At 43.3% G+C, this 25,225-nt stretch overlaps 1 protein-coding gene across 3 annotated transcripts in view; it reads right to left on the bottom strand.

Annotated features, from left to right (window-relative positions):
• Positions 1 to 5,373: 5,373 nt before the first annotated feature.
• Positions 5,374 to 25,225, bottom strand: part of LOC147624086 (GPCR-type G protein COLD1-like) — a 53,501-nt gene continuing 33,649 nt past the window's right edge. The window contains exons 5-14 of one of the 3 annotated variants that reach the window (XR_015269257.1): positions 19,974 to 20,103; positions 19,727 to 19,805; positions 14,227 to 14,315; positions 9,909 to 10,001; positions 9,604 to 9,630; positions 9,335 to 9,421; positions 7,372 to 7,443; positions 7,153 to 7,283; positions 6,143 to 6,436; positions 5,517 to 6,032 (exon numbers count right to left, since the gene is read on the bottom strand). Coding sequence is in view for 1 of the 3 variants with exons in the window: in XM_086820745.1 (XP_086676871.1) it covers positions 5,879 to 6,032; positions 7,153 to 7,283; positions 7,372 to 7,443; positions 9,335 to 9,421; positions 9,604 to 9,630; positions 9,909 to 10,001; positions 14,227 to 14,315; positions 19,727 to 19,805; positions 19,974 to 20,103 (862 nt within the window). In the remaining 2 variants the exon portion in view is untranslated. Of the gene's footprint in view, positions 6,033 to 6,142; positions 6,437 to 6,605; positions 7,284 to 7,371; positions 7,444 to 9,334; positions 9,422 to 9,603; positions 9,631 to 9,908; positions 10,002 to 14,226; positions 14,316 to 19,726; positions 19,806 to 19,973; positions 20,104 to 25,225 lie in introns of those variants that run through there. The other 2 variants (XM_086820745.1, XR_015269258.1) reach the window with 2 other exon arrangements.

Raw genomic sequence — 25,225 nt, 5'->3', positions numbered from 1 at the left:
AATAAGGAAAGGCCACTTAAAGTGACACCTCCAACGGTTCCCAAAGAGCCATCACAAAACTAACAAACTAGGAAGTAGTGGATTCCGATAAACTTCCTGAAGGCATAAGGTTACTATTAAGAGAATAACAAGGTTTGGCTACCCAAGCAGAAGGGGAAGAGCTCTCAAGACTAGAAAAACCAACACCACTAACGACAACGACCACAGTGGAAAGGTAAAAAAACCAATTAAATCAGGCCAAGGTTGTTGGGTAACAAAGGCAATGCTAACAACATAAGGATACTAGCACAAGGATAGTACTAAGGTACCCTCAAAGATTTGCATACCTAAAAGGATGCTAGAGCTAGGAAAGCTAAAAGCCATAGCTGCAAGAGCACCAAATATCCTGCATCAGGTTGAGGGAATCAAAACTAGTAAAGGGAAAGAAACCACAGAAATCAAACAAATATTTATATAGAGAATGAAATTACAAATGCCACCTTGTCCCATTGATGTAAAGGCACAGATAGTCTAGAAGGAACTTGAAGAACTAAAGCTACCAAAGATAGGTACCATCAATGACAAGTGTTAGGGTAAAGTGGAGCTGGGACCTACCATAGTTCTCGTCATAGATTCAACAACTAGTTTCATCCCCAATGGTTGGAAGAGGAGATATGCAACTCAAAGAGGAAACTAAAGAATCTCCAACATCAATATCCTTCAACAGTAAGATGAGAAAAATGATGCTAAGAACTTGAAAATGAAGAAACAAAAAGGCTCAAAAAGTCAACAAAAGAAGGGTAAGTGAAAGACTCAAGTTTTTCATAACTTGGGAGTAGTAGACATGGATAGAATCCATGGAAGACTACTTTGATATTATCAAGTACAATGCCTGCAACAACCAAGTAGCATTGACTTGTTGTTGTGAACAACCAAGTAGCATTGACTTGTTTAAAGCTATCTGGGGACCAATAGGATTTGATGGAGGAACTTATTTGCTTCACACCATTTTCATCCTCCAAATTTGCTAGCTTGGGAAGATAGGAAGAGCATCTCCATTATCGAAACTATCCTCCTCCCAAGTTCTTTGAGAAGACAAGATAAATGAGTTCCTTCAGTTGTCTCAATAAGGGCAGACCATTGACAAGTACCAATCTCCTCTCTCCAGTTATTTCAAAGCCAAAAATAACCTTCCAATCATTAAGACCCAAGTCACAGTGGAGATGTCCTACCTCATGGGTTGCTCTAAATAGCCAAAGAGGAGAATCGGTGCTTTCGGTGCTTTTAATCAAGACATCACATAAAGGATTGTGGGAATAATTGCAATCCAACTGCTTCTATCAAAAGCACTCCAGTTGTCACTAATTAGCCTTGTGGAGCTAATTGCTCAAGAGCTATGATAGTGGCTGATGAGGAAGAAGGAAAAAGAAAAAGAATTAATGCTGCTGATGTTGAACACCAAAGGCCAACACCACTGGTAATACTCAGTTATCCAGATGCTAACAACCTTTGAGGGGCTAGAGGTCTTACATGAATGAAGGTGAAGAAGTGGAGGTGAGGGGGTAGGGGTCTTACATGAATGAAGATGAAGCAGTGGAGGTGTTTCTAACGAAAATCAAAGATCTCCGTGACCAAATGACTGTAAATTGATGAGTGTACTCTCCCTGAATCTCACTTGTCGATGCTTTACCTAAGGGTATTGTCCTCTAAATATGATAGTTTTGTTACATCTTTGAATGTTGGTGTCGAACCTACTCCTCTCATATTTGAGAAGTTTATCCCATTATTTCAGGATTAGGAGATGTGGGTTGGCCAACCAAAGTATTTCTCTACTAACACAAAGAAGAAGGATAAGGATTCTAACTCTTCAAATCATAAGAAGAAGATACTTTTATTTTATTAACAAGAAAAGGGTACATAGCCAAAGAATACACACAAAAAAAAAGCAAGCAAATCTAAGAATGACACTCTCAAGACTAAGGGACAATCCAATCATGCTGCAAAAATAATTTATTTATTGCCATTTAAGAAGTGTGCAATGACACAGCTAATGTTGCAATGCATGATGATTCTTAGATCATCGATAGTGTGGCTTCTAAGCACATATCCAGTTGCACGGATTGGTATTCTTTCCTAAAGCATGTGGGAGATGACATCATGGTCACATTGGGCTATGTGCAAAGTACCCAATCAAAGGTTCAAGTACTATTTCATTTATGTGTAAAGAAGGTTGTACAAAAGTCTTTCTAATGTTTTTTAGGCTTCATATATGGAAAGGAACCTCATTTCTATCTCGGACCATCATCGACCATGACTTGCGGGTTCACTTTGACAAGAATGGTGCAATCATTCTTAATGGAGATGGTAAGATCATTGCAAAAGGCATTTGGGTGAATGTCTTGTATGAGCTTTTTGTGTTTGTCGTCCAATTCGATGGGGTATACCAATAAACTTTGGCATGAAAGATACAAGTATCTCTATACGTAGACTCTTTCAAAGATAGAGAAAGGTAAAGTAGTGGAGCATTTGCCACCAATTTTTGATAGTTTGGATGTATCTGAAACTTGTATGATGGGTGACCATGGGTAAGCAGAATCAAAAACCCTTTCCACAAGAGACAAGCTTTAGCGATAATGCTCCTTTCCAACTCATACATGATGATCCCTATTGTGGAGAGAGAGAAGTATTATTACACGTGGAGGTTCTTTCTATTTTTTCACGCTGACAAACAGTTATATAGGAGGATTTGGGTGTATTTCCTTAAATCTTAGGCTTTTGAAAATTTTAAAGAATATCTTGTATTGGGTTAAACTAAGACAAGAATATAATTGAAGCAGTTCAAACAAACCGAGGATGAGAGTTTATGTCTGATGTGAATTATTGGGTTTCTACAAGAAAAGAGGCATAATGAAGCAACTTACATCATCTCACACTACGTAGCAAAATGCTATTGCGAAGTTCTAGAATCATGCTATTGTGGAGATGGTAAGGAGTATGTTTAGTGGTAAGAATCTACCTAAATTCTTTTGGGCTAGATAATCAACACAATTGTGTACATTATCAACACGGTACAACAAAGATCGTCAAAGAGATGAGTCCACTTTAGGCTTACTTAGGTAAGAAACCTTCAGCTATATACACACTTGAAGTTTTTGGGGGTGAATGTTATGTACATATTCCAGATGCTCATAGAACCAAAATTGGATGCCAAAAGCCAAAAATGTATCTTCCTCATTTAAGTAAGGAGTTAAAGGAATATCAGATCTATGAATCTCAAGCAAAGAAGATCATAGTGAGTCATGATGGGATATTCCATAAACAACCATGTTAGATGAAGGAGCAGCTACCTTCTTCTTCATCTACAACAAGCAAACCACTAAAGCAACATAGCCTCCACATGCAACAAGAGCTTCCTCGTATTCTAATGGAGAAGATAGTCCATACACCATTTCCTATGGAGGTGGATTTTAAACAAGAAGAACAAGAGCATGATGTGCTTGTAGGCAGCTTTCAGATGGAGCAGAACCTCCAACCACCATCGAGGATGCAGCTCAACATGTTCACAAAGAACCAGAAGGTTAGAAGAGAAAAATGGAACTCAAGAGAATGTTGTGAATTCTACTCTCATGACAGAGGTACTAAAGATTCACGAACTTACCACCTTTGCTAAAGCACAAGGGGATCCGAGTGGATGACAACCATGCAAGCAAAATATGACTCCATCCTAAAAACTACATCACTCCGTAGAAAAATGACTCCATCCACCATTAACTTGTATCATGTAGTCATGGTTGAGTAGCTGGATTGCCCAACATCCCCGTATTCACACGTGAAGCCTAGGACGCCAATTGTTTAAGAGACGTCTTGGATTAGATTTGGCACACTGCCAAATAGGCTACATGCTACACTCGAGCATTATTATAACGGCCACATGGAGTAGATAGGCTTTACTCTTGGTTGGATACCCTATCGTGACATTGTGGGGCTCGAACAAGACCCAAGATGAGCTCAATTGAAGTTTGTAGTTCATCTTTATGGGCCGAGTCTACATTGCGGACGATGATATCGTCTATGACTATGAACATGTGCAATCATTCATATCTCTACTGCATATAACCTCCATCCTAGTGATTCCAAATCAACCATCAAAGTTTCTTTCATACGAGCACACAGGTGTTGGGCTTTGCCATCTAGTGGGTTGCTTTAGTAATACAATATTCTTCTCTATCTCTATTATTGCATTACATGTGCTTTTGAGTTTTGTGCTATGAAAGATCATGCTTCTTGCGAGTGTTATACACCACACGTATGCCCTTGCATAAACTTCTTCAGACTTCCCACTCAAATTAACCATGAGCAAAGGATCCCCGAATGATAATTATTCTATACCCACTTTGGAGGTGAGCAAGCAAGAAAAGAAGCGCACACACTACGTGCTTCACAACATATGCTCTTTCATGCAATTCATAGATCCATTTGGCATGAGCACTCGACATATGGTTCTTCACACAGTTGCTTGCAATGGAGACATTTTACACGCAAGATTGGCATATCTCATAAGAAAAGCTTTTCCTGCATGGGAAAGCTTGGCACACATGCGGCATATTAGGAAGTAATAAAAAATCCCCACAACTACATCTCAATAATGAGAAGTACTATCCCAAAATTACTTATGTACATTATTTTGTTTCTGCTTCAAGGAGAGAGTGGACATTTTGAGACCATACCATTTTCGCAAAAAACATTGTAGTGTTGGGGGGGGGGGGGGGGGGGGGGGGGGGGGGGGCGTTGGGCCATACTAGTGACAGTCAAGAAATCAAATGATTAACCCTCACATCTACAAAGTGAGGCAAGCATTTATTCAGCTATTGCCACCCTGGATGCCGCAAGGTTCAAAGGTGAGGAAGAATCATTTGTAGCTATGCAAACCTATCTACGCAATTTTATTACAAGGTGGCAGCATATTTCAACACGTGAACCAATGGTGTGATGGGCTCTTGGCAAATAGGCTTGCAACATCTCAGAAACATCAAATCACAACTGCAGGAAGTTTCAAAAAACTGGAGGAAGTTTCTTCCTTGATTGCCTGTTGAATCAAGGATACAACACTCTCTTTGAGCGAAGGCATCTAACTGGTGCGTCGTCTGGGAGCAGATTCATAGGGCACCTACAGTGCCTATCTATAACTGTGACCGACCCAAACTCATAAAAATATTTGATAGCATCTAGACACAATATTCTAGCACGTTCTTCTTCAAATAGCCCACACAGTTCACTGTCGGTCTCTCTAAAATATACACAATCAGAAGAGTTCACTGTCAGTCTCTCTAAAATATACACAATCAGAAGAGCTGGGAGCTGATAGAACTCAATCAGATTCCCCAAGATAGTGGATAAAAATATTCTTGAAATATAGTGTACACATATTAGCAGCAAGTTTGATTACAAAGCTACTTAAATGCTGCAATCTACTTTCCAAGAACCCCTGCACTCTAAAAGGTCACACAAGATTAACCTCTATAACTTGCACCCATATGTGTATCCAAAACTGAACGAGTTTACTTCAATAATACATCCAGTCCAAAAGGCACTTCATGACAGGTTAGTGATTACAAGCAAATGACGGTTATCCGACTCTACAGCAAATTACAATGCGTGACATATACTCTTTATGATACAAAGAATAATCATGACAGACGCTCTCTTTATTCAAGAAAGCCATAAGTCATGCACTGTTGTCAATGAACATGAGATTGGGCAGATAACCCAGGTTATCCTTTGAAGTAGATTGCAGCATGACTGCCTCTTCTCTTACATGACTATAACGCTTCTGAAACGATTATCCCATCATTGCTAGGTAGATTGACTGTTCGGTTCATCTAACACGAAGATACTTTGATTACTCTATGGGATGCTTGTCAGATTGACGAGAAGTATACTGCACAGCGATAACTAGCAGTGAGACAAAGGAGCTAGCCACAAATATAGCATCAAACCAACGATGATAGAAATTGAACTGTATATCTCCACCCAAAACGTCTGTGATAATGAGCCTGCACACAATAATTCCAGAATAGGCTCAGTAGCATACCACAAGAATTTAAACAGGGAGTCGTCCCAATCCAGCACTAGCACTGTTAAAAATTTCTAGCAAAAAACATACCAATTGGGAAAGCAAATAGCGAGGGCTGTCTTGGTAGGACAACACATGTCCACACCTCACTAGATAATGCTTAAATCCATCATTCAATCAAATATACAACATATGCAAAAACACGTTCCAACTGTTTCGTGAGTAGCACGACCAAGCCATGCCCAACAGGAGAATAAACAAACAACGCCCATTCTCTGAGGTCATGGAGGTGATCATCTTCTGATATCGGACAACAGCCTTTTCACATGTCAGCTCTGCTGAAATAAGTTACGAGCACACTGATGTGTTCGAATCTGCTATAGCCTACAGATTTACAGAAATTAGAGATGTCATTTCTATCAACCAAGGACAAACCGCTGAACACGGGCAAAAAGCTCATAACTTCATAAATTGCCCTCCCTCGGTTCACAAACGTCACAGGATAAAGTCACAAATTAAATAATGGCACCGAGGAAGAGAAAGAATGGTGTACCAAGCAAGCATTTGATTGCATATAGATATTCTAAGAGACTATTTTTGAGAAAATATTTGAACGACCAGTCCTCTCAATCACCTCAATTGGGAATTGTTTTCTGAAACTCGTCTTGATTGAGATTTTATAGTCAAAAATGGTATTGAAATAACTAGGGCCAACTTAAACGCTCGGTTTTCGCTAACTTGAGCTAACTTCGAGCCTCTCCATGAGCTTCTCAATTCCGAGGTGGACTAGAAATGCAGATTTGATGCAGGACCAGGAATCAATACGCAGTAAGCGTGTACGTCTAGACAGCAAGGTTCAAACTTCAATCCCTCATTCTTAAATAAATTCATGAATTCTTCAATAGTAATGTAAAACATGTTCCAGCTCTTGAGAGTCCAAACGACCCAGCTGTTTTCATCAAGATAAAACCTATAACAATTCGGAAGAACTTCACAACAAAGTCATGACTTATCTGCTACGAACCTCATGGATCTTTTCCTAGCATGAATGAACATATTCATTTCGTCTACTCAAATCACAAATACATTTGACCGGTTACCTGTATTCATTCGCAAGGCTCTTCCTTATCAACAATATTGAGGAGATGAAGTACATCCCCATCACCTCCGACAGCAGCAGCACCACATTTGTTGAAGAGCCACTCCCACCTCCAGATAAAAAGTAGAAGGACTACAGCCCAGCATGTACACAAAACGACAAATTTAGCAAAGTTCAGAGTGTTTACCAACAAAAACTCTTCCATACAAAAGTTGATGACCTTCATCAGGTTCTGGAGGAAGCCTCTTACTGACATCGTGATCAACATCCCAATGAAAGCAAGTGACACATACTGCAAAGCAATGTGAATTCTCAGCGCAACTATCACTCAGACTTCTACAAATCAGAGATTCTCTATTTTTGGGGACCAAACTTATAAAGCATTGATCTAAATTCTCTCTCTCTCTCTCTCTCTCTCTCTCTCTCTCTCTCTCTCTCTCGTTGAGACACCTGCAGAAGCTCCAATTTCCACCAAACATGATATGGGGTGTGGTGGCTTTATATGAGGCAATGCAGGCACACAAGGGGGGATTTTTAGGGATTTTTCTTTTTTACAACTGGCCTTAGGGCCCAAGATCCTCCAGTAGTTACCTTTTTCCACTGCTCGTAAGCGATTTTTTTCCATCTGTAGGTGATGCCGCCGAGGAAGCACCATGTGGGGTTTTGAACCTAAGAACACCTCATCCTAGGTGATGCCGCCGAGGAAGCACCATGTGGGGTTTTGAACCTAAGAACACCTCGTCCTAGATAAACATGTACCACTTGAGTTATCACCTCATTGGCGCTTTCTACAGATATTTGTAGCACAACTGGGGTCAAGCAGAGCTGCCCAGTGTTTCCCACACTATTTGGTTTGTATATTGATGAGATCTCACTCTTTGCGGACACATTTGGGCTGGCTCACCAAGTGGTGCCCATTCTATTATATGCAAATGGCATTGTTTTAATCTCACACTCTCCACAGTGATTGCAGGGACATCTGGATGCACTGTTTCCATGAGACCAACAGCCGATGCACGTTTGGTGAGAGGATATGCATCGCTAGCCCGCCTAGAGAGGCAAGAGGCAGTGTTTCTACTACCCCACACCAAATGTTGGCTATTTGATACCTTAGTGCACCCAGCAATGATGTATGGGGCCCCCTTCTGAGGCCAGATCTCAGTGAGGCAAGCTGGAAGAGAGAGACTCCATGTGATGATGCTCTCCCGTATGATCAAGAGTAAGCCATTTGCGCCACACGAGATCATGCTAGCAGTGATTGGAGCCGCCCCTTTGATCATAGATGCCCTCTTTCAAACCATTACTTATATTCATTATGTATACACGCTTGACAGTCAGCGCCTTGCAAGATTGGCCCTTGAGTCATCGATGCAATTATATTTGGCTGGACATGGCAGTTCATGGTACTCTCACGTGGTTAATTGGTTTTGATGGGCAAGGCCTCCAAATGGACCGCCTTCCTCCCTTCAAATACCGGTTGAGCACGATATTGTCACAAACTTAAACTATTAATACTAATAAACAAGATGAAATGGCACAACACTAAACAAGATAGCAATACTGAAATTTAGATGACACAAGCAATAGGGCCCCCCTTGTAATATGATTGTACTATCAAGGATTTTTCAAAATACAAGCTTCATGGGCATCACATTTTAGATTTCCAATGAGAGATACAATGATCAAAGACCAATTGGAGATTATTGTGGAGAGGCTTATAAAATGCAAGCAGCCTTCCTTCTAACTTGTTGTAATAACTTTAGAGATGTAACAATTCCTCTACTCTAATGTTAACTAGTACGTAGCTTGCAACTACCTAAAATGCTTAAATTCCTATGTGTAATAATTCCTCTACTCTGATGTTAACCACTCCATAGATTAACATGTTAATTCCTCTTCTCTAATGTTAACGGCTCTGTAGGTTAACATGTTTTCACCTGCCTGACCTAATATAAGGCAATTTGCCATCTTACCCACTCAAACGAGCAGTTATCTTTTGTAAGACAGCGCTGGAACATATACAGCAGCCTTACCTTGTGCTTAATGTCAAATAAGGAAAGTATAAGGACTTTGTGTACATACTTGGTTAAGACTTAATAAAGGTCAAACCATTTTAAGTTTAGCCGGCCTAGTATGAAAAGTAATCGCTTGAAGTACTTGATGTGTTTAGCTTCTCAACAGACCTGAGACCAAAGAGCAACGTTTATGCCAATGTGGAAAAAATTCAAGAAAAAACCAAGTGTCTGGGTAACTGGATCCACTGAATTGGACTGCATGAAACGGCAATCAGTTTACATGAGACAGGAACCAAGTGAAAACCCAAAAGGTCAAAAGCAGATAAAGCAAGTACAGTAATTCCACAGACTAAAACTCTTGGATGGGTTAGGGAAAAAAAACTATGCTGCATTTATATAATCACACAGAATTAACTTTGCTGTGTTTTCATGAGTACCTCCTTGAAGACAACACTCTGCATCGACTGGTTTTCAAAATGTCAAAAGAGAACAATTGATCAGTAAAACAAAATGAACAGGCATATTAATTAAAAGTACCCAAAAAAAGTATGACTAAAACAATTGTACGAGTAGCCTAATCACAAATGCACAGCTGCCATACAGGTCTAAAACAGGGAGAAAACCTGCTGAGTCAATCACTACAACCTGCACCTAAGGTGCAGCAGTATGGCAAAAATGACTTTTACACCAAGTGCAAAATGATGTACAATAAAATAAGAAAATGTTACATGGCAGAACTTGCCTTAAGCATCTTATAGACACAATATATAGAGAAGGCATAGCCTACTAGATTCTTCATGTGTCCTCTCCAGGTTCTCGAATAGGCTGCTGCTTCCTAAAACAAACAAGAACAAGTTTGTACTTAGTGCGGTCACTCGACTAGGAAAACTGTGGACCAAAATGGCATAGTAAGTTTCTAAGAAAAGAAAAAATTAAAATGAGATGCCCCATCAGCTTTGTATGACATGCCATGGATGCAAAAGGCATTTATAATAACCACATGTTTCTTGATAAATTTCTAGAGGCCAATGCATTGTGGTTATAGAAGGTGAGGCATCAGTATGAGTCATTGTATGGTCTGAGGGTTTGTATGATAAGTAGCTTCAATTCAGTACTGCGAGTCGAGATTGTACAAAGTCTCTTGTACAAGTATTCTGCTTATCCCCAAGGGGGGTTCTGCATGTAACATGGCATGGTTGATGCTAATTAACACTACTTAGAAAATTCTAATCTACTTGCATAATCAAAACACACAGAGGTAGAATCTAGATAGATGGAGACAAGAGAGTCTCTTTATATAAACTTACTCCTTCTTTATATTACAAAAACATGAATTGAGTATATACAATGGAAAAGCAAAGATCCTAAAGTGTATCTGTAACTGCATGCTGTGCAATTCTGCTACATTCATAACTTGATTGATGACCAAAAGGAAGGTTGCTTACTTCCACTAGAGTAAGGGGAAACGCTCATATTACTGATCCAAACAGCCCTGTTTGCTGCCCCGGGACTGATTTGCCTCTCTTTTTTCTGCATACCTTGCCTCAAATAAGCATCTGGATGCTGGTCGGCCTTAGGCTGCTGATTGGCCTATAGTACTGCTCCACAACTCCATAAAGTGATATACCTGTTGTCCACACTAACCTTGAACATCGCCTTGTACCCACTTGCCAGGGTGCCCAAAACACTCCCCACATCAGTCCATACTCACCCTTGGCCTTTGCCTTTTACGCAACTACTGTTGAAGATTATGTCCATGTGCAACCTGATTAGGGTATGCACATGGCATCCCCTTCTGAAAGGGTTGCCTTTTTGACACCCTCATGTATGGAGCAGCCTTCTGGGGCCAGATTTATCCAATGAGGATTATCAACGAGTTGAGAGGCCCCGGCCCCCAAGTCATGATGTTCTCCCGTATGATCCGTAGCAGACCATCAATCCCACACCAAATTATCCAGGCAGAGTTTGTTGCAACCTCAATGGTAGTGGATGCACTCTTCCAGACGGTCGTATACTTCTATCGCATTAGTCACATGGATCCCGCAAGTACTCGAGGCGTGCCCCCAAGTCCTCAAGACAGCTAGCACTCGAGGGCTAGTGTGGAGTATGGTATGCCTTAGTTTCCACTTGGTTCTCAGCATATGGGCTCCGCATGGTCCGCCTCACACCCCTTCAATATAGTTTGGTCTCTGGCTCTCTCATGAGGACACCAACCAAGATATCTACTTAGATCTTCTCAACCTCTACACCCACTGCACATGGATCACACCTTCGGAGCTCCCAAAACGAAGATGCACCTCTATAGAGATCACTTCCTCACGCTCACTCAGGATGGATTCATCCAACACCCAGGCTACCCCGAGTGTTCACATGTCCCCATGCCATACGGATTGCAATTGGCAAGATACGGGTTTCATCCCACTGCCTCAGAGTGGAATAGGTAGAGCTGAGCGCGTCTTCAGAGTCGGAAAGCTCGTACAAAGACTCAGAGAGGAGGGGATCTGCCGAATATGCCAGACAAAGGTTGAGATAGAGGAGCATTACAGATGTCACTGCCTAGTATACTATGAGATCCGCAGGAGGTTTCACTATCTGTTTCATGAGGGATTCGGTCAACTCTATAGGATCATTGACTTCCTGGACCAAAGTTGCCTAGGGCTCTTCCTGGTTGAGCTCCGCAAACACAGGGACACTTTCCTGAGAGAGCTTCGGCCCCAGCCACCCCAACCCCTCCCTCACCAACCAACCACCACCAACTTCTTCTGGACCTAGGAGGTGGAGAACACCCATACAATGGATCCTGTGGACCCACCTCAAGTTGCTTCTGACCCACCTCGCCCGAGAGGAGTTACCTCGGACCAGGCCTCCGCATTCCAGCATGCCCAATGCCCCCGGCCTCCTGGGCATCCCTCATTAGCTCCAAATCCAAGACATGCTCCACTGCCATTGAGCTACCTTTCCACGTGACGTAGCTGAGGGAGACCTCTCGGCCATACTCCATTAGCCCCGTGCTTGATATTTTAGAGAGTGATATACCATCTATTGGGGCTGATGCTCCTCTCATGTTCCATGTTCTTGGTATTCCATGATGAGATTCCATGAACAGTCTTGTATCACCCCAGTGAGATAGCTTTGTTTTGTCTCTACTTTATTTTCCATTCCATGATGAGACACTTTGGTCTCATCGGTCCATTCAGTCTTTAGTAGGCACTTAATATATCTTTCTTGCTTTCTTTCTCTCCACCAACAGATCTAGCACTTCATCAGGACCAGGATAGTATTCAGAGCATAAGGGTCACTCTACCGCGAGCCACAGTGCTCCGAACTACGAGACGACCTCAGCCCCCTGGACCACAACCACCACCAGTCCATCAGGCCTAGATCAATGCGATCCTTATACGTCACCGACACACAATGGAGGCCTCTTCTTCTCAGCCTCTCTTCACTATTTCAGATCTTGCAACCATCTCTTGTGCCCAATGATGGATCTCTTCCTTGGACCCCCCCCCCTCCATAGATTTGGGAAAGAGTGCATTATGATCATTCTTGTATACTTTATAGCATGCTGCCCCAGTTGTTCTATGCATTGACCTGGGACTCAGCTTCAGTTACTAGGTTTCCAGTTTCAGTTTTCAGTTTTGTTTCAGATTTCCATGACGATGATATTCCATGGATACTTGTAATCATCTTTTGTCTCATAGGCACATCGGGCCTTTTGTAAGACATAAATATAACTTTCTTTCTCTCACCCCGGCCCCAAGCGACCATCATTTGATTCTTACAACCACAAGAGGATGCCACACCAGCCATGGATGACATACCCACAGCCTCATCGAGCTACACATTCTCCAGTGCCTGACCTCCCGCCAGAGCCCACTCTGGTGTGACTCTAGATCGGGCCACGCCACTACAGCGAGCCCGATGTGCCGGACTCCCTCGACCTCAGCAGCAGCAAAGACATCAGCCCCAGCTTGAGGAGATCTAGGAGAGGCACAGAGCCTCCTTCCCATGCCCAACGGATCTGAAGAGCCTTCTACAGGATACCCCACGCTTGATATCCTTGATGTCCCCCTCCTCCTACTGGGGGGTTAGCTCCATAGGCTGTATGATGATAATGGTCCCATTTTGTATCATATGGCTCGGATTTGACATTCCCAGCTCATAGCTCTAGTCTTTGTTTTGTACCATGATGAGATTAGATGGACACTGTTTTATCACTTTTGGTCTCATAGACCCATTGGGTCTTTTGAAGACGTTTAATATAACTCTCTCTCTCTCATGTTTTCATTTTACTTTTTCTTTCAGTTTTCCATGGCTCAGTATATCCATGGTAGCATTGTATTACTTTTGGTCTCATAGGCCCCTGGGGTCTTCCGTAGATGTTAATATAACTTTCTTTCTTTCTTTCCCCCTCTCTCTCCCCAACAAAAGAAAGCCCTAGACCCCAGATTACCAAGAACAATCAGAAGCAAATAGAATCTCTCTGGAGACAAGCTCTCTCTGAACTAAATACCCTCTCCAATGTTCTCACAGTGGTTAGCCAGCACATTCAAGAAGATGCTGCAAGCAAGCTCCACAAGCTATATCCATACTAGAGACTATGCCATTGCATCAAGGCTCTGAGTAATGCTCAGCATTGTCTAGCCACCAAGAACAGGAATAACACTGCTTAGCTCCCTCAGTCTTCATGCCTCTTACTTTTTGCACGCCCTCTTTTATCTGCAGGCTATATACCTCTGCCAATATAGCTACTTCTTCCCCGAACATGAATGTCTCCAGTCTTTTTGTAATTTTGATGATGTAACTCATGAGCCTCCACTCTTTCATGCCTCTCTTTTAATATAAACATTAACATGGTTATTAAACTCTCCCTCCTCCATCTGCAACAGATTCATACAAGTAAACATTGCTAGTTCAGCAAGAGGCAAGTTTGAAAATTCGAACTTGTCCTCTCAAGGTTTCGCCAAAAATAAGCACATAAAAGCCTCTTAGCCTTCCTGATTCTTTTGCAAATCGCATGTTGCAAGAATCAATAACTAAAAAGTTTTCCAAATACACACCTTTGCCTGCCGCAATTCATAGACTTCCAAGAACAGCTGCCTTGAGAGTTCCTCCAATCCATTGATCTCTGCTTCCATGCTCTTTATATCTATCCTCTCAAACAAAAAAAGCATTTTAGAGAGGCAAAGCACATTGTTCAATGAATGTTCAATCAGCTGGAAAACTGACGTTGTTGAAATGTGAAACTTTAACCAAACAATTTTCATGTGTGTGCATGCATGTCTGCTATGTGAAAGAAAAGGGAAAAAAAAAGTATAACTAAAATCTATGGAAGGCTAGAATGGACTATGAGACCAAAAAAGTACAATGTGTATGCAATCTGCAATAGAGGATATGCATAAAGCATCTATAAATGCTGTAGCAACAAAGAAATGATATAATGAGTTCTAAACTAGAAAACGTTAGTGGGTTCTGGACGTATAATCCAACTGTGAATCCCCCAAGTTAACAAACCCATGTATAAACAAAAAGGAAAACACACACAGACTCATTCATCTAGCTCACTGCCCAACCATAGAGCCGTTCAAGTTCACTCCCGAGCACAAGGGGATAGTAGCATCACAGACATGGGTCCACATGCAAAGTCCGTAGCGTCTCATACCACCAGTACACACCCATCGGATGTTAGCACGGAGTAGTCTCAAGGCCTTGAGTCCAAGTCTGAGGAGCTCTCCCTCAAACTGACTCCTAAAGTCACTTATATAGGCCTCCTAAGCCAAATACAGCACATTTCATTAAAGCTACTAACCCCCACTTAAGATGCCTAACCCCTAGGCTATGTTTGACCTAACCTGAAGGTCTTAACCCCAATTCGCCTTGGGAAGTAACATACTTCCCCCCTTAAGAACCATTGATGTCCTCAGCAATGAATCTGGGGAAGCGACTCTTCAAACTACGCACTCAGCCCCACGTAGCCTCGACATCAGACCATCCTTTCCGTTTAATCAAGTACTCACAATAGATGGTATGTTGAGACCGTCTAGTATGTTGAACCAGAACCAACTCGGGTTCCATAAGAATATACCTAGCCATGTCCTCGAGGTTAGGGATCTCCTCCACTAACATAATCTCATCACCTTCACCCAAATGTTCTTTCAAACGATTGATGTGAAACAAGCTGTGTGTCCAACAGCTGTGTGAGGAGAAATCTCCCAACTTCGGAGATTTATCTTTTTTCCCCCTAAATATTTATGTTTTTGTGTGTGAGTGTCATGGGTCCAACGTCACTGTGAAACATTTCACCTTGAAACGGGGCAAGAAACGTCGAAACATTTCACCCCTCGACACGTGCTTACTGAAACGCTGGACTGAAATGGCTATATATACACACACATTTATATAGCGTGAGAAAGAAAGAAAGAACGTTATATTAACGTATGCAACCTAGCTAGCTCCATCCTGTACCATACTGGGGGTATAAAATGGTATACATCAATGAAGGGGGTGTCCACAGCTCCCTGAGAACATGCCTGGGTCTACTCTGAAGCGAGCCAGTCGCTCCGCACCCTCTGTGAAACTGAGCTCTGATCTCTGTCATCTCTCTTTGGTAGAGGCGTGGTGTCTGAAAGCCAGGTGTCCTCTTGTCTCCTGCGGGCTCTGAGTGTCTCTGCTCTCTGGAGAGTAATTCCCTGCTGTGTAGGGACTGGGAGTGGGGTGGATCTCTGAAAAAATGTAGTAATCTGTGTCTGTCGTCCCCCCCTCTGGAGCTGTCTGAGCTTGTAATGATGTCTCTCTGTGACGTTGTATGTCTAGAATGAATCTCCCCAGTATGCGCTGGTCTGATGCCTCAAAGAGCTGGCGTAGGGAATGTGGCTCTCTGAATAAAATGGGATATCTCTCTCTGATGGCTGTATATGCTCTGCATCTGCATACATAATGCTCCTCACTCTCCACCTCCCCTCTGCACAATCTGCATACCCTCTCCTCGCGGGGGATCCGTGCTGCTCTGCCATTCTCAATCTCCAATCGATGTGATGAGACTCTAAGCTGACCAATAGCTACTCGGGAGCCGTGTGATAAAAAGCCCTCCATGTATCTAGGCCTCTCTATAAATCCATCATCAGTGATACTCATGAAGTGATCTCTGTAGTACAGCATCTTCGGTGGCAGAGGTTGTGTAGGCGATATCCATGTCTCGTGTATAGAGCTGCCATAGGTCATGTCTCAATACTCTGTTCCTCTCACTATGAGAGAGACGGATATGTGGTGCATCCCTGTCATACTGGAATGGTGGTAGATGATCCATGTCTAGGCCATGCTGTGAGAGCCAATGTGTGACCTCTGCATACCATGATCCTCTGTCTCCTGCCTCAGCCAACTGTCTAGATGCCTCAAAAGCTCTGTATGACAATCTGTCCTGTGGCATCTCTCTGAATCTGTCTAGCAGGCATATAGTTTGGAATATGGCCTCTACCATCATTGGAGGCGCAACAAACTCTGCTCAGATAATGTCATGAGGTACTGACGGTTTGCTGCTTATTATGCATGTCATCATGAGGGCTTGTGGTCTCTCTATCTGTGTCCACCAATGGGTAGCAAGGCTTGGCGCCCATACTGCTGCTCCATACATCAGTGCCGGTGTGACTAATGTGTCAAATAGCCACCCCTTTGTCCGGGGCTCCTGAAAATGCTCCTGGTGACATTGTCTCTCTAGCATAGCTGTGTAGGCATATCAAATGAGCTTCCATGCCCAAGAGATGATGCAGCATGAAGAGAAGTGGGTGGATGGCCAAATGTAGCACTTACAACAGGAGTATTGCGGCAAGTTGAATGTTGAGTTGGAGAACTTATTGTATGCTCCTGTACTTGGAGGAGGAAGAAGTGAAGCTTCCCGTTTTTCTTAGTGCATCTGCTGGAACAATCTTCTCCCATTTACCTATGCCAAACCCTACGAATGGGCTTCAACCCGCCTTGGACAACCACCTCTTTCCAGACCACAATGTCGGCAACGAAATCTTTTTGTCCCACCTCTCTTGGAGTCATATTCATTAACAATATCCACCTATTGCCACCAATAGTCACTCTAGGTGAATTCCTTCTCATTCTCTATCTCAAGATGTGGCTGCCTAGATACCATGAGAGTGACAAAAATAAAAGAAATACCTACAAGCATGGGGATGGAAAAGAAAAGGGGCAAACACAAAAAAGAAAAGAGGAGAATGTGCAAAGGCTATGGAAAGAAAAGGGGAGGATTTGCAGTTCAAAGGGAGTGGAATAAAAAAGGAAAGAAGAGCTGAAAAAAAGAAATGATTTGGGGTTTTTTTGTTCGTTACAGCAAGAGCATCGATTTGGGGGTTTTTTTTCTCAATGTGCTGATTTGGGCTTTTTTTCCCTCACAATAGTGGCCAATTTGATGCGCTGATTTGGGCTTTTATATCATGCCCCAACCAACTCTTTTTTGCATGTAGGACCCCATGGGTAGATTTTGGAAATTTTTTTAATGTTTGTGGCCTCGTCTCATGATGACACAAGAAACGGCCGTTTCTCATCATGAGAAACGTTTCTCACAAGCGAGAAATGCCAAAAATGGGCCGCTTCTATTTCCTAGAAACGTTTTAGCTTCAGAAACATGTTTCTCCACGTTTCATGCCTTTCAGCCCACGCACAGTGCCATTTCCAATGTTTCTCATAACTATGGTATCTACAACCATTTTTGTGTTCTGCTCCAATGGCACCGATATTCGCTTGCAACCTATCATTCCATACTTGACAACATGTCCAAAGCATATTGCCTCTGCAAAATCGCATCACATGATCTAATCACCTCTATACCCAAGAAGTCTCGCAGCTCACCAAAATCCTTTATTTCAAACTTTTTCTTAAGGAGCATTGTCACTCATGAATGTCAACAACACTGTCCCTGTGATGCTATACCCTTCAGCAAATACACCACCACAAGTGTACTCATATCGCCATCCATACTCACCAAAGTCCTGAAACATATGTTCACACTCCCTTCTTCCGCTTGTGAACTGCAACAAGGCAAAGCATTCCACAGCAACATGGAAAAAAACAGCAACACTTCTATAGTTCATAAGATCCTTCTTAAAGGATTTGAACTTTAAAAAATCCAGGCAGAAAAGTTATCTTAAACACTAGCGATATTTTCTTGGTCTTTTTTATATGTAATCAGTACTCAAGTTTTCTAGTTCTCTATTAGAGCTTGAGCCCTTGTGATCTCCTGGACGCTCTCTTGTGATTGATTTCATCTCTTGTACCAATTTGGACTCTTGGAATCTTTTTAACTCTTTTAAGCTCTTGGAGTCTTGTAGTCGCTTAGACGTTTTCCTATTAAGTTCGTGTTTTCTCTTGTTATCTTGAATCATGGTATTAGAATCTTCACATTGGAAAACTTGACGTCACCACCTACCAAATTGGGAAGTTGACGGTGAGGCATCTCCTTGTACAAAAGGGCCTATGGAGTTTTGTTGATGATAATTAACAAACTATCCTGTGGGGACAAAATGATTGGGAAGTTGACGGTGAGGCATCTCCTTGTACAAAAGGGCCTATGGAGTTTTGTTGATGATAATTAAACCAAACTATCCTGTGGGGACAAAATGATTGGAAAAGAGAGAATCTAAATTGTCTTTCGTTTGTCTCTGTGATTAGAGTGCAGAGAACCACACACTTAACAAATGGGTGCTTGGGGGTGTGTGTAAATCTCTCCCAAAAAAAAAGTAGAGATGGTAAATACTTAACAGATGTATAAAAGACAAAAAAAAGCATGTGATACCCTTCAAAGTAATCTCCATAGTCTTACGATGAAAGGGCATTACATCTCAAGGGCCTGGACCCTGAACTTTGAATGTTTGTAAGATCCATCAGGAAAATAGAAGGAAGCTCCAAGGTTTGAGGAACATGCAGGCTTTTGATAAAACATGGAATGGACCAAGGGCTCTTGTCATCAAAAGTAAGTTCTGGGACGAATGATAAAATGAAATGGATGTCCTTCAGGGTTATTTAAAGGCTCCTACCCTTCTTCCTTGCTGCTAGTCCAGCCAGCAACAAGAGTCTAGTGGCCCTGGAAAAGGACAACCAGGCCTTAAAACAAGTTTGTGCAAACTATGAAAGAACACAATGCACACAAAGAGTACACACATGGACCCAGTTTCGAAAGTTGCACTACGGATGAATAAAGAGGGTAGGCACAGTCTTGGGGGAAACCCTTAAGTGAACATATCGATCAAGATCACAATGCACACAAAGAGTACACACATGGACCCAGTTTCGAAAGTTGCACTACGGATGAATAAAGAGGGTAGGCACAGTCTTGGGGGAAACCCTTAAGTGAACATATCGATCAAGATGTAAGTTACGTTTTCCACATTATCAAACTAGCTTGGACTGTCCTAACACCTCTCCATCATGCAGTCATATGTTGAAACCAGTCTGCAAACAGTCCAGTGGAACTTATTCAATCAGCCATAAGGATATCAACTACAGCTACGAAATTCTCGGGCTGTCTCAAACTGCAATCATTTAGCAACAAATATATACCTTGTTCACGTTCATCTTCTTGGACAGTTCGCACCACAGTGCCAATCAATCTCTTGAAAATGGATCTTGCCTCTAATTGCTAATACAACATAACAATATCAGAGTAAGTTTTCACATGAAAATCCACAGATCTAAGCAATTACTTCAATTCACAATGGCGATCCATCATTAGAAACCATTACTAGAAAGTAATCATGTACTCACAAACGAACACTAGAGTGCTTGGTAGACATCAAAACCCATATACCTTCTGCGTACCTTGCATGCGTTCCATTTCCATGCGTAAAATGATTATTTTCTTTTTTTTCCCAATACATATGTCCATGGCTTGCAAAAGTCTCCTTTCAAGGGCAACAACATCTACCTCTTCTATTTCCCTGCACAACAAACTTGCATTTCTAGTAAAACACACCAGAATTTTCTCCAAGACAAATACAACTAGTTATAGCAGTCCCTTTAAAGAACTGCAATCACAGATCTACGAAACATCATCTTCCATTTCGTGTAAAAGGACAAATTGCTGTGTATGTTTGTATCCCTAGATATTCCTACTTAAACAATCTATACGCTTAAATCATAATCATTTAGACGAAGTCCATAAACAAGACTTTAAATTTGAAATTATAAAAAAAGGCTTTCCTGTTCATCAGGTAAAAAAGCTTTCCTACAAGCAACAAGGGCCCGTACAGTACCAAGTAACACACCTCACAAGTCCAATAAATTAATCAAATCTACAAAAGAATAAATATGGCATTTGGTTCTCGGTTTCCATACTAACCACAAAACCTAACTGTTGCATCACAAGGGCAACTCGCTAGTTGAACACAACAATCACAGTCAGACTGGTTTATGCTACGTTCACCCCACTAAATTGGATCTTTCCTTGAGGCAAGCTTCACATAAGTCAAGCTCTTCACGTCACTTGTTATTGGTCTCTGCACATCACATGGAGATTCCCCAAGACAAAAGATGTTCCTAAAATTAAACAGATCTTATCAACCATTTTTCACATTGTCCCCAAAAAATGAAACACCTGACTAAATTCTTTAATCCAAACCTGGGACCACATAAGATCTTTCTCTTCCAAAAATTCAAAAGGCAACTCTGTTTTTGCACCTACAGATCCTGCTAGAGTTCCCCCTGATCTCTTTTGAAAGATGTAATGTCAACAACAAACAAGACAAGCTCCCCATACTGCTGGCTGTTGCACAACCCCCTGTTGCACCCTTACAAATCTGCATTCACTTCGTCCTTTGGGAGGGCTACGAGAAGCCAATCTCTAACTTGTGAATGGGCGGGGCGAGAGCCATAAACTCTCCCAATGAGAGTTTTCTTCATTTCATTATCGATATCACTTTAGAGGATGAGAAGCTTGTCTTGTGAAAAATTGATAGTTCTCACGGCTTGTCGGAGTGGAGAAGGATTGGCTTGGGCAGAAGCCATAATGCCAATCAAGGGACAGGCAGGCCAACTTGAACACACTAAGAATTTATTCTGAGGCAAGCAAGAAGTGGAAGAGGCTTATCTACGGAGGAGAGAGGGGAGAAAATGGCAAAGGCAGAGAAGAAGGCGGCAGATTGGCAGTGGGCAGGAGGAGGAGGTGAATGGCAGGCAGGGTGAGGTGGATGGCGGGGAGGAGAGAGTTGCACAGAGAGGAAGATGGCAAGGCGAATGGCGGGCAAAATGCACAGGTGCACAGGTGCGCAACAGGGGGGAGGGGGGTGGGGGTGTGAATGGCGGGCAAGAGGAAGGGTGCGCAGACGATAAAATACGGTTTTTTTTTTAACACTTACAAAATATAGAGCTTCAAGCTTGAATGTGAGGGAAGGTTGGGGGGGCGCGGGGGGGGGGGGGGGGCGGGGGGGTGTTGGGGGGGGGGGGGGGGAGGGGAGAAGTCTACAGTGCTTGAGGAACCAGAACATGGAGATGTGTCTCCATGTTGGATCTCCCAATTGTCTCCAAAAAAGAACCTGCATGGGTAATGCAATACCAAAGGTCTCCCAGTGTAGTGTTTATGACTAAGGAACCGTCCTTACACAAATACAAGCAGTGCATCTAGGGTGATAGGTTTAAAAACTCCTCTCTAGATCAAAATGGCCATGTCCAAATCTTCTCCCTCGTACATAACTTGAGGATCTAACTGTCTAGCCTACCTATACGAGGGATCTCCAAGTGATGTAGCAAGATTCTCTCATCCTACCAATCATGTGTACACTACCAGTCTACCTTGCCAGATTTTTTAGGTCTCTCAACAATCCCATATGGAATACTAAGTGGACACGAAAGTTGCGAAGTATTGCGGGCATTTGGGATCTTCGTTAAGCAAGATTTCTATATTTTTTTAGCATTTGGAATTTTTTTCTCAGGGTGGGGGGAGAGGGGGGGAACAATAATAATAAAATAAAAAATCGTACCGTACGGTACAAATGGGTTCGTACCGGTACGAGAAACAATATGCCTACATCAACATATATGTTTATTTTGTATTCATTAATTATATTGATCTTCGCCAACGTGCCCATGGATTGTTCCTGAATAAATTCTTGAAAGGGAGTGGGACCTGTTCCCCGCTCAATGTGGTGTATTGTGCAAGATCCCTATTCCCTTCTCTCTCTCCCCTCTCTCTCTATATCTTTATCTCTTGGACACATGGTTGAGTCTGTCACTGCACGCCCCGCTGGGCTTACACAAGCCATCATCTCCCACCACCATAGGACTTTCTCCCACTAGCCCAGCTTTACTACATTGGGTGCCATGTTGCAACGTCCTATGCGGGATATGTTAGGGTGATATGAGAGCTGTGTCAGAATGCGCAGCGGAGATGATGACCAAATCTGGGAACACGAGAGCAAAAACGCAGGCAGAAAAACAGCACAAGAGAGAGAGAGATGTAGGCGTGTAACTCTGCTCTATATACACAAGAAGATCCTGTATGGGGACTGAGGACCTATATATACCCCCCTAGAGGGCAGTCGGCCAGCATAAGGAAAAGCCCACGACTGATAAAAAGGTCCACGACTGCATAAATGCAGTCGGCCAGCAATCTGGTGCCCAAAACTGATCAAAACCAGTCGGCCAGCAGCAAGAGTGCCCACGACTGATAAACATCCAGTCGGCCAGCACTGTACTGCTCTTGGCACCCTCTGGCAGCCCTCCCAAGCCTCAGAAAAAATGGAAAAAATAGGGGAAAAATGCGGGGAGTGAGGAAACATGATAAAACACCTGATAAGGGCGGGCACACCCACAACAAAGGCCCTGGTGTATAAATCTAGACAGGAGATGACTTCTAACACCCCCTCTCAGCTCCTGGCTGCGTAACCAACCACTGGGAGCTGGGGTGCCGCCTGAGCAAATCCTGAGAGAGCGACTTCGTAAAGAGGTCCACCGTACTGTCCTCCGTCGAACAAAACTCTAGCAAGATGTCATCAGCAACGATCTGTTCACGAACAAAGTGCCTCTGGATGACCATGGGTTCCTCCAGTGGAAGCCCAAACCTGCAATGTAACTTCCTCCTACTCCATAAAACTACTCTTGGGCCATAAGTAGATCCCCTCGTGTCCGAATCTCCTCCCCAAACCGAGTCACTCCAACCGTGGAGTCAGACTCCATCCAACAATCCCCCTCCTGTGTACAAGAGTCCATGATCCTTTGCATGCCGCAGAAACCACAAGAAACGCAATCCTGCCTCCCAAAGAGACATCTGCAACCATGAGCTCAACCGCCTCATCAGGAAGCTCTCGTCCAAACTGGTGTCCATCAACCAGATCAATGAACCATACAGCTTCTGAGTCAAAGAGACATCACACTGCTCACAAGGATCAACACCTGTTACGGTGCACAAGCAAGTCCTGGAAACCTGATGAAACCTGTCAACCACCCCCTCTGAATCCGGAACCACAAAGCCTAGAGAAACCGCCTCCTTCAGCAAGTAATCACCTGCCACCTGCCTGGCTTTCCGAAAGGTCCTCGTGGAAAGAACATCCTCAACTACTGGAAGTTCTATGTCCCGAACACGACGAGACATCAAAGCATAAGTGACCTGTTCAGCTTCCTCTGACTCACGAACACAAGAACTACCAACATCAGTACTGGAAAGTTCCTGCCAACTGCTGCCATCTACTGGTAAGCTATCCACCATCTGGTCCCGGAAAGCCTGTACCTGCAATGTATCCACTCTTGAGTAGCCATTACCAGACTGCCACTCATCACAATCCTGAGGACCTGGGAGAGAGAGTGCTGAAAGCCTGTAGACTCCATTCTCCACTCCACCTTCCCAAACCACTTGGCCTGTTGCTTTGTCCCGGAGAGCAACAAAATGCTCATCAAACTCCACCCGTACGCCAGTCTTGCAAACTTGATGCACTGACAACAGATGAAAACCAAGTGCCGGAACATACAACACCTGGAAGGAATGCTTCCCCCCTCTGCCATCGGGAACTATCTCCATCCTGCCCTCACTGTGAACTGGGATAGTGGACGTATCCCCAGTAAGAATATGACCAGAAAGCATGCAGAGATCCTGTAAACCGGAACGGGAAGGAGTCATGTGCCTGGAAGCACCACTATCGAGAATCCACTCCCGAGTATCCGTTGCGGAGAGTCCTCCAATCTCCTCCCTGCCTGAAGAAAATGAAGCATCGGTGTCCATCACCTCCAGGTGCACAAAAGCCGGAGTCTTATGATTGCTGCTGAGGAATCTTCACCCTTCTCGGTCTTCCGCTTGGGACATTGCCTCCAGTAGTGGCCTTTCTCGCCACAATCATTACAGGTCCTCTCTGCCTTCAGTTTCTCGCGGTCAGCGTCGGACTTCTTCTCATAAGACTTCTCCGATGAAGCCTTCCCTTTGGCCGAGTTACGGCCTTTCGACCGTTGGCCAGTAAAGGCCTCCGAACCTCCACCCTGAGGAGGGTTCGTGAATCGTTCCTCCTGGTCCAGGACCATGGGCACAAGCTCCTCCCACGTGATGGTGCTGAGCCTGCCACCACTGGTAATCAAAGAGGAGTAAAATGCTGAGTACGAAGAGGGCAAATGTGACAGCAACGTTATGGCCATGTCCTCTGACGATATCTCCTTCCCAGACTGAAGAACTTCCTGCTGAAGAGCCTGCAGCTTGTTAATATGCTCCCGCATCGTCGACGACTTTGCAGGGCTCATAACCCGCATCTGTACTTCCAAGGAAATCCTCTTCATGGGCGATACCCTGTTGTAAAGTGAGGCCAAATGCTGCCATATACCTCTGGCCAGCGTCATATGCTTTACATGATTAATTACCTGTGGTGTGCAATTGAGGAAAATAAACGAACGGACCCTGGCGTTGACGCGATCCCACATCTGCGTCTGGGCCTCCCGGTCCTTTCGAGTTGACGGTAACTCCCCTTTACTTCCGGCCGTGGAACACCAACAATGACGAAATCGGCGAGGTCGTAAGACTCCAGAACGGATTCCATCATCACCTTCCATATGCTGTAGTTGCTCCCGTCCAACTGACGGTCCACCGGG

The sequence above is a fragment of the Cibotium barometz genome, chromosome 26 (genome assembly GCF_041138505.1).
Source record: "Cibotium barometz isolate CiBa-2024 chromosome 26, ASM4113850v1, whole genome shotgun sequence".
NCBI lineage: Eukaryota > Viridiplantae > Streptophyta > Polypodiopsida > Cyatheales > Cibotiaceae > Cibotium > Cibotium barometz.
The sequence above is the reverse complement of the archived record's forward strand: the minus strand, read 5'-3'. Positions and strand labels throughout refer to the sequence as shown.